Here is a 9,645-nt window from a genome sequence, read left to right on the forward strand (position 1 = left end):
GGAATGTTGAAAATACACAAGCTCCTCTCATTGTCTGGCATGCTGATCTTCTCTCTTAGTTCCCCGTACATCCCAAAGGCAGAATTTCAGGGGTTTTTTATGCCAAGCCTTGCCATAACAGCAGATGTACCAGCCTCCCACTCAGGGATCCAGCTGTGGGTGACCTCTGCTGTTGAACAACCCCACAGGGCCTAAAAGAAATGAAGATGCAAAATCTCTCTTTAAAGTAGGAGGTGGGTGCAATGAGAGAGAAACTAGAAGCTTGCTTTTGAAGAAAAAAAAATTGCACCTTGCTAGCTCAGCCAGTAACTCCAAGTCTGAGCAGTACTTGGATTTCTTTTACATTGTGTTGAGGTGAGACAGGCTGAGATGAAAGAACTTAGATGAAAATGGGCTTGCTCTGGTGATTCGAAATAAGACTGGGGTGATGCTTTCTGGCAACGTTTCAGAGAATTGTGTCTCTGGGACCTTCCTCCATGTCCTAAGAGGTTTGAATTCCTGATGTAAAAATGAGACTCTGCTCAAGTTCCGGGTATCCTGAGAGAGTTATAACCATAATGCTTCTTCCAGCACCTTTCTCTGAGCAAGATTGTGTATCCTTCTCTGCAGGTCAGATGATAATTACTTATAAAGCACGTTGCTTCTGCATGGCCTTGAAAGCCATGTGGGAATTACAACGAGGTCACAGAATACAGGTGTCTTCTTGCTAACTGGGACAGCATGAGGGGTGAGTGGTACCCCATTGCTCTGCAACAAATCCAACAAGCATAAGGGTGGGACCTGCTGGGTGCTGAGCCCTTTGAAAAAAACCTGTCTTTAGAAGCCAAAACAAAGCAATGCTGTTGGGGTCCCTTCTCCTCTGTGCCTAACCACAGCAGCTGTCAGTTCCTAAATCCTCCTGCAGCTTGGTGTTTGGGTAGCTGCCACGATGGACCATCAGCTCTAGGACTTGCTGCTGTACAGAAGGGCAGCTAATGCCTCACTTCATGAAACTTTAAAAATCTCCTTTTTCTTTTTCCCCTGTCAGCTGTTCCCAGCAGGGTCTACAGCTGCCCTTGGCTCCTCACCATGCCATGGGTGGTCCAGGGATCTGCACTCACATGTGACACGCCAAGGGGTGGCTGCCCACCCTTGGACACAGCTTAGCTCCTTCTCCTGATAGCTCAGCATGGGGTATGTATGTTATCAGTTAGATCACAGCTCGAACTCTTGGTTTTGCAAACCTTCTTAGCTGATGCCACAGCATGTGTCACCCTGGACCATTATATTACTGTTTGGCCTCTCCCTCTGTATCACTGAATAGCCAAATTCTTTACGGACAGCTTCCCCAGCACGTCCTTCCCTATCTGACTGAGAGGTCTTCACAGGTTGCCCTGTCTGACAGCCGGAGTTTTCTGCCTTGGAAATCAGCATATTTGAGACATCAAACAACTTTTGAGCAAGCTTCACCACCCCATTCTGTAGTACTTCATATAGCTCAACAAAAATTGCATAGGCCATGCAAATGGCTGGCATTTGCATGGGGAAGTCCCAGGTCTGTTCCACTTCAGCTTCTTGGTTGTTTCTTGGTCAAACCAAACTCAGAGGGAGAGGGTCTGGTGACATTTAAAATGTTCTGTTTTTTTAAAGCAATCTTTTTCTTGTTTTGTTTTTTTGTGACTCAAATCCTTTATGACCGAGGAAGTTGGCTCTCGTTTAGTTGTAACTGCCTCAGTTCTACCACTGTGGGTACTCTGCCTGGGGACTCCTGTTCCTATTCATGATGCTTTCCACAGCTAAGACAGCCAGAGCTGGCTCTTACCTGGGGATTTCCTCCCCATAAGGTCTGTTCTTGAATCAAATGTTGTCATAGCACAGTGAGGGTCTATACCCATTGCTTCTAGCTCTTTGCATAGGTGTTTTGAGAACGCCCTGGGCAGCTCTTTTGCTAAAAGAGCTCTTTGGACTTATGGCATCAGGGAATAGCCCCAAGGCACCTTGACATAGACTGTAGAGGCCAGAGTCATATGTGGAGATTATAAGGATTATACATTGCTCTGTCTCTGTCTTGAGTGGTAGGGCTAGTGACTTTCAGCATGGGAACAGAGTAGGTCTGCATGTATCACCCCATTGCCCACCTAGATAAATACACTGAATAAGCAGCACTACACCCCCCATGTTTGGGCATCTGTGTGCATCCAGACATGTGGATATCATGCATGGATACCACCTTCCCCTCCACCCCGCCTTTGGCTTGGCTCTCTTGTAAAAGTAGCTGGAAATGGCAGTGGTGCTAAGAAAGCTGCTATAGATACAGTACCAGGATGACAGGGTTCTGCGCCTTGGCTATAAAGTCAACGTTGATACCTCCAATCACCACCTTTAAAAGGGAAGAAAGAGGTAAAAAGTTGTTGGAAGGACTTGAGGGAAAAGTTTCCAAGTCTTCTTTGCTTTTCCTAGTCCCTTTTCCTACCCTCTTGAAAGCTATCCAATTTACAGTGTGAAGGCCTGTGCTTATTTTGGATGGCTAGGCATAGGTCTGTACAATCCTGATCAGAAAGAAGGGAAATCTCTTCTGTATGTTGCTTTCTGAATTATGCCTGCTCATAGCCAGCCCCAGCATGGCAGGTGGGATATTACTGTGTACACATACGGGTGCTGGTGGTTTCTCTGTGTGGTGGTAAAGTAATATGAGAAGCGGCATGGGACTGGTCATGTTGTGACCTTGAAGCCATTTCTCTTGGGACAATTTTTGACATATTGAACCTCAGAAAACATTCAAGCACTGCTATGTAAAGAGCAAAGAAAGTGGGAAAAAGTGGGCAGAAAAATGCACTAATTTCTTGTAAGCTCCCAGGAGAAACTGCTGTACCTGGTGACACTTTAAGGATCACTGTCCTATTGTCCTACAAAGCCAGAAAAAACAGTACAGCTCCACAAACAGGAAGTTTCCAGGTTCTTTGGGGACATACAGCTGTTTTTTCTCATTCCATCAAATGCTGGTTTATTGCCTCTGGAGTTACTGCCCTCTTTTATGTTGACAAATCCTATTGCAAATGGGTTTTAGGAAATTTTTCAGCTCTCTAAAGACTACCTAAAATAGATTTCCTGTAAACTATATGGCACACACAAAATCTAAGATAGTGAATGGAGTATTAGGGTTATAATGGATCTTGTTTGGGATATTCTGTACCTCTTGTAATTTTGGCAATTGTGAGCAGGAGGCCAACAAAAAGATATTTATAAAACGTGTATGGCTCAGCAGCTCAAAATACCTCCCTCCACCCTCTTCCAGGTCTACTCCTGTAGTCACGAGTTCCCTGGCACTGAGAGTGATACACTTGAATTTGTATGTAAGGGCACAGTAAAAGGTGAAAAGGTGGTTAAAGTTTTAATGTCTTTAATGGTCTAAGACTTAATGGATTAGGCCACTGGCGGTGTTTATTTCCTGTAAATGCAGATAGGGGGAGGAGGAGAGGATATTTATCTGAGAAGAATAAAAAATACTGAAGAGAGAATGTCTGCCAGCGTGAAGCAGAAAGATTGGTCTCTGGCTGAGTCACCTTTTACTTTTGGGAATAGATATAAATTTATCCCGTGCTGTCAGCAGACCCGTGCTGTCAGCAGAGAGGCATTATACGGAGGGCAGCAGGGGACTCACTGGCTGAGGTGGGGTCGTGTCCTCTCGCCGAGGCAGGTTTTTCTTCCTTCTGGCTTTCTGTATTCTGCTGAGGGCCACTGCTATGCAGCTGCCCACCCTGGCATTGTTCTGGATCAGAGCAAGGTCTGTTTGGCATTTCTTTGAGGAAAAGAAAAAATATCACCAAGATCGACCTGCCAGAAGCCTACGTAGGAACAGCCTAGAGGGAGAAAGCAGAAAATACATGCTGTGAGACTTGATAGGTATGATCCCTCTATGCCATAATCCTTTGGGGGCACATATGCTGCGTTACGATAATGCATGAACACCCAGAATTTTTAAATTTTTTCATCTTTCTCCCCCTGTGTCCATGGAGAGGAAACTTGACATCTCAAATTTGACAGATAGGGAAGAGAAGCAAAGGCTTCACAGAGAAAAGAGAAGGTGAAGTGCTTAAATTGGAGCTGAGAGTCTAAAAAACCTCTGAGGATCTTGGCCGGCTTTTCCAGAACTAGATGCCTAATGAGATTTTTTGCTAAGTCTCTATAAGCCCATTTTTTATCAATTTCACTGGGAGCAGAGTACCGGTGGCTTTGAAAGCCCCACTTTCTGGCTGCGTACAGCTCTAATATCCAGAAATGCCTCTACCAATCTGCCCTGACTGACCAGTTATGAGGTCTTCTAGAGGGCTGGAAGCAAAGCCTGGACATGAACCTGGCTCTCCCAGATCCTGTGTCAGCATCCCAGCCAGTAGCTCTGCCTTTCTCTTGCCTGTGCAAGAGGATTACTGCTCACCCAGGGGTATTTTCCTTCCAAGTTTCTCTTATCCAACTCTTCGTGAGGGTGCAGAGTAAGGTGGTATGATGTACAACACAGTGCTCTGGGAAGCTCTGGTGCCTTCCAGTGTGCAACCCTACCATGGTCAACAGCGTCCTGACACCATCACGGAGCAGGCAAGCTCAGGGATCAGATGTGAGGGATCTCATTGGGCTCTGGACCACCTGCTGTCTGTGCTGGCCTCCAATTTTTAGTGCACAAGTGCATGAGGACAGTAAGAGTGCTCCTGAAAAAGCAGGATGCTGTTGCTAAGCTCTCATCTGTCTGTCAGTACTCAAGTGTTTGTCCCTTGCTAGACTGTCAACAAAATGTCAGGGTTTGTCCAGCAAGCATTATCAGAAGAGATATGAAGTACACTGGAGTGGTTTGTTTGGGGTTTTTTTTCCCATTCAGTAAAAGGATACTGGAGTCCAGTGATTTCCCATCAGTTAATTCATTGATCTTCTGTAACATAAAAGGAGTCAGTTCTTTGCCTGTGATCCCTTTGGACCTGCAAATGTAAAGAAAATGCCTGAAGATTAGAAGGACTGAACTGAAACAGCCTCTTTCAGAGGAGAAGCACTGCTGCTAGCAGATACTTTATCTCTATAACCCCATACCATAAAATGTCCTGTAAACAAGCTTCAGGTCAGATAAAACTACGGTTGAAAGCATGCTTTGGGCTCACCCATGCCCAGGGTTAAGCTGTGCTACAGCCCCTGCAGCAGTATCTCTGAAGTCATTTTCTTCCCCAGGACCACAGGGTGAGCAAAGGATAGGGCTCAGGTTGCCTCTCACCTGGCTTCGCTGAGAGCTTGCTGGATGGCCTCTTCGATGACCTGGCCTGAGGCAGCCTGCTCCTGGGGACAGGGCACTGCTATCAGCACCCCGCTGCTCAGGCCTAGCTCCAGAGCACTGGCTGGGAGAGGACAGGCAGATCATTAGTGGTTTTCCTTGGATAAATCAAACGCTGAAGGAAAAGGACAGAGGAGAGTGGGCACAGAGTGAAGGAACCCACAGAGCTGGAGTTCCTGTTCTTAGCTGACCCAAGGACAGTGTCTTTTCCAGCTACCACTCAATTTACCTCTGCCCATTCTTTTGAGTCTGTCTATACAATAAAAGGGGCAAAGAAATTTTTTTTTTTTTTAAAGAAAACTGATTCTGCTTCTGAAGACTCAGAAACTGGTTTTGTAACCACGTTAACATGATATGTGTTCCTGCCACTTCACCAGTGTGAACAAAATGCGTATGAGCATGCCAAGGTGGTTGCAGCTACCTAAAAAACTTGATGTAGAGACTGAACTTCCCTCCTACTTTATTTTCAAAGCTCTGAAGCAGGAACGGGGGAGGTGGGATGGCTTGTTTTTCGGGACAAACTCTTCTCCAAAGTTAAAAAAGAAAGTGCCTCATCCAAGGTGATTTTTGTGTCCCTCTTTTCCAGGGCCCTGTGTGGGACATTCCCTTCTGAAACACACCAATGAGTTCAGCTGCCTCCTCTTCATCCCTGACATGATAGGGTGCCTGGAAACCGCTCTGGCGTGAGAAGAAGGCTGGAAACTCCCTTGACTCTCCAAAGGCAGCTACGCAGACTCCCTGAGTTTCCTGCAGCAGTGGAGGCAAGACAAGCAGGTAACCAGTGGAGGGAAAGGGGACCCACCAAAAGAATGGGACGGTTTCCTTCTGCCTAGCTAGAAACTGCCTTTCTTTAGCCCAGGGTTTGGTTATTTTTGTACATGTTATTCTTTTCCATTCTATCACCAGCATTTTTCAAAACAAGGAGCCAGATATGGTAACTGGTTAGAATCTGGCTTACTGAGACACAGGAGATGTGCACCTCCTTTGTGCTCAGAGCTGATCAAAAGCCATGCAGCTGTCATTAGCACAATACTAAGTCCAAGGTAACAGCCTGTGATCTGAAGGTATGTCATGAGCTGACAGGAATATAAATGAGTTCTGTTTGTGATTGAGAAGTATTGACGTTGGCTGTCACCTGAAGTGCTGGCCCTGGTGGTTTCCAACATACTAAACCTTAAAAAGTTACTCCACTGAAAATCATCTTGATTCCATTTTAATTCTCATTTCATTTTAGCATTTGATGGATCTAGCTTGCCTAACCCATCAATTCTAGAACATTGTGCCAAAAAAGCAAGTCTAAGGCCAGAGACAGAGAAGGCATGGCTAGTGTGGCCTTTGGCCTCGGTTGGAACAGCTGCTGGAACAGCCCCTTGGCCATGGATAGATTTACGTTAGGGAGCAGCCCAGTGCTTGTATAGCCCCAGGACTAGAGAACTGAAAATATGGCTTCGCATCCTCTAATAGTAATTTCTAAAAATCTCAGGCTTAATACCTAACCCAACACCACTGGGCATTCTGTACAAAAAGTACAACATTATCTGCTTTCAGGCTCAACAGACCATGCTACCTACCAGATATTCCAGCGTCCTGCCAATATCAAGGATAGACTTGACTCCTGCAGATACAACAGCAACTGGAGTTCGTCCTAGCTCTGTCAAGTCAGCACTCACATCCAGAGCTGTCAAGGGACAAGCAGCCATCGTGTCGGTGACTGTGTTGTGCTCCAAGCCAATGTGATCTCCCCTCTTAAAAAGCCACAGATGCCTGGGATGCCACTGCCTTTGTAACCCCTTAGTCCCACAAACAAATATTACAGGTTTAGATCGTGCCTTTAGGTGTTGAGAATGAAAGAGATATTGGCAAAAAGAAGTCATGTGGCTTAGGGCAGAGGTGCTGCCTTGTACTGTATCTCCTGGTTCTTTGATCACACTGATAAACAGCATGCACAAATTTGGTAGAAAAGAAAGAAGAAGGTGTTATACAAGAAGGAAAAAGTTCGTAGGAGATGGAATATAATATAGGTAGATTTTGATTTTGGTACTGACAACACTGGCAAAAAAAGCACCTAGGTAGCTGCTTTGACCTCAGGAAGCTCCCTGGTCTGGAATCTACATCACATCTGAAAGGGATGGCATCCAGCAGGGCAGTGCCCTTATGCTATGCTAGGAATACATATGGCTAAGAAGAGAGAATATACTTAAAGGTCACAAACTGCATTGCCAAGGCTGGGCCATTTTCCAGAGAGGAGCATGCTCCTCTAACATGGACCAGGGCCTAAGTCTTTTTTGTGGTGAGACTCTTCCTCTACTCCGCTGAGAGACAGGCAGTAACAATGCTGTGCTCGGTAGACAGTATTGGGTTACCCAGCCATTACAAAGTGGGAGAGGTACAGTCAGCTTCTGTTGTACCAGCAAACAATATCCATATAACCCTGTGTAAGCAAAGGACAAAGAGAAACTCCCACCCTCTTAACAACTGGCCACTGCTCAAGAGGAATATTTTGAAGCTTCTGGAAAGGAGACACCAGAGAGAAAACAACCAAGAAGAATGATAACTTTACTCTTCTGAACAGATAGTTACTGCAGGACAGACTGGGAAAAAGATGGAATTAAATAAAGAAGTAGCAACATAAAGTATAATGTATTGATTTTCTTACTGTTCTCTCCTCCCCGATGGACACCTCCTATGCCACCTGTCACAAACACGGGGATTCCTGCTTTGTGTGCGGCAATCATTGTTCCGGACACAGTAGTGCCACCAGACAAGCCCTGTCAGGGGGCAATCAGTCACAGTCAGCACCCAGGGTGACACAGATAATGCCACATGTGGGCAGCCATGGTTGTGGTCTGACACGCAGCAATGTCATAACAGCCTGCCGTCACCCACTGACAAGTGAAATTCTGATAAAAATTAGGTAAAAATGTAGAGGAATCATTGTTCCTGCTACGTAAGCTGTTCTTGCCTTGATGACAGGTAAGGCCTTTTTTCTCCAGGCCTTTCCAATCAGAAGGCTTCCCGAGCAGTAAAACGTCACCATAAGCTCAGGATGGCCTGTGTGTCACATCATAGTTTATATGTAACGTGATGATGCCTTATCATGCCCATAAGAATATTCTTAGCCAAGTGCTCATGGCTTATCAGCCAATCCAGAATTACTTTTCAGGAGCCCTATTTCATGGCTGCCGTTCCCTTGCTCTGTTGTATTTTCACTCCAGATGGGACCACGTTTGAGCTTACCAATAAGATACCACTTTACATATTTTCAAGAGGTTTAAAAGCCACCTGGCTTGAAGCTGGAAAGGACTATACCATTGCTCTATAGAAAACACCACAAGAGAAAGTCTGCATACCATACCTGGCTGAGGACGAAAGGAAGATCTCTCCGAGACACTTTAACTACATTTTTATTGCTTGCCAAAAACTCAAGTTCCTTGTCTGTGAGTCCCACATGGATTCGACCCCTTAAAATACCTACAGTGGCTGGCACGGCTCCATTTGTTGTTACAATTTCTTCCACCTCTCTGGCCATGCTAGAGTAAGATAAACAAGACAACAGTCACAAAATTAGTGAGGCAAACAACCAGACAAGAAAACCGCCCCGTTTGATGGCTGTCACTCCCAGTTTCCAGTTTTATACAGTTCTTGTGATTTCAGCTAAACCCAGTTCCTCTTCTGTGTGTCTTCCTAATGGCAGAAGTCTTTGCACATGAATTTGCAGAAGTGCAGAGCTCTCAGGACAGCAATGTCTAAGCTCTGTGCTTCATTTCTGAGCTAAAAACACTTGGTTTACAGGCAAATCTGGTTGTATACCAGGTTACTGAAAATAGGGATCATCTCAAAATAGGACCTTTCTGTATCTATTACCTGTTATTTCTCTGAGATCACAGACCTTCACAGAAACCCTGGGTAATTCAAGCCCTGCTCACCTGACAGGGATGTATTTTTCACAGTACAGGCAGCTAGATATAGAGTAACAAGAGTACCAAAAAGCTGCAGCCTGAGGATACTCTAGAGCTGCAGACTAGGTCTTTCTAAGTTTTGCAGGTTTTATACTTCATCATTCATACACTATCCTTTTTCAGAGCAGCTTCTTCTCCTTTTCTGAGCTATCTGTACATACGCTTTAACTACTGAAACTACCTTCTCCCAAAAACTTAGTTTTTAGAGCTTCATTCTAAGACATCATGCCAGGCAGAATAATGGCCAGGTAAAAAGCAAGATGGAAAATCAATACCAAAACCTTCCAGTGCTTTCTGGAAGCAAGGACGGAGGGGAGAGCGCAGTGATTTCTGGCGTGGTAACTCAATGAAACACAAGTCTACTGAACATCAATAAATAAAGGGGGGGGGGGGGCC

At 45.2% G+C, this 9,645-nt stretch overlaps 1 protein-coding gene and 1 long non-coding RNA gene across 3 annotated transcripts in view; one reads left to right on the forward strand and one right to left on the reverse strand.

The window, feature by feature from the left end:
* The window catches only part of LOC104135563 (pseudouridine-metabolizing bifunctional protein C1861.05), a 22,106-nt gene extending 13,993 nt beyond the window's left edge, over window positions 1-8,113 (reverse strand). Inside the window, exons 1-7 of one of the 2 annotated variants that reach the window (XM_035888974.1) lie at window positions 7,947-8,113; window positions 6,862-6,968; window positions 5,911-6,037; window positions 5,234-5,354; window positions 4,861-4,946; window positions 3,641-3,765; window positions 2,300-2,359 (exon numbers count right to left, since the gene is read on the reverse strand). In XM_035888974.1, the coding sequence (XP_035744867.1) occupies window positions 2,300-2,359; window positions 3,641-3,765; window positions 4,861-4,946; window positions 5,234-5,354; window positions 5,911-6,037; window positions 6,862-6,968; window positions 7,947-8,025 (705 nt within the window). In that variant the 5' untranslated portion in view covers window positions 8,026-8,113. Of the gene's footprint in view, window positions 1-2,299; window positions 2,360-3,640; window positions 3,766-4,860; window positions 4,947-5,233; window positions 5,355-5,910; window positions 6,038-6,861; window positions 7,255-7,946 lie in introns of those variants that run through there. The other variant, XM_035888973.1, reaches the window with a different exon arrangement.
* LOC118451703 lies at window positions 5,112-6,924 on the forward strand. Its single transcript, XR_004841240.1, has 3 exons — window positions 5,112-5,199; window positions 5,877-6,064; window positions 6,839-6,924. It is a non-coding gene; the product is annotated as an uncharacterized LOC118451703 (long non-coding RNA).
* Window positions 8,114-9,645: the final 1,532 nt, after the last annotated feature.

This window comes from Egretta garzetta, unplaced genomic scaffold, assembly GCF_000687185.1.
Source record: "Egretta garzetta isolate BGI_Z169 unplaced genomic scaffold, ASM68718v1 scaffold321, whole genome shotgun sequence".
NCBI lineage: Eukaryota > Metazoa > Chordata > Aves > Pelecaniformes > Ardeidae > Egretta > Egretta garzetta.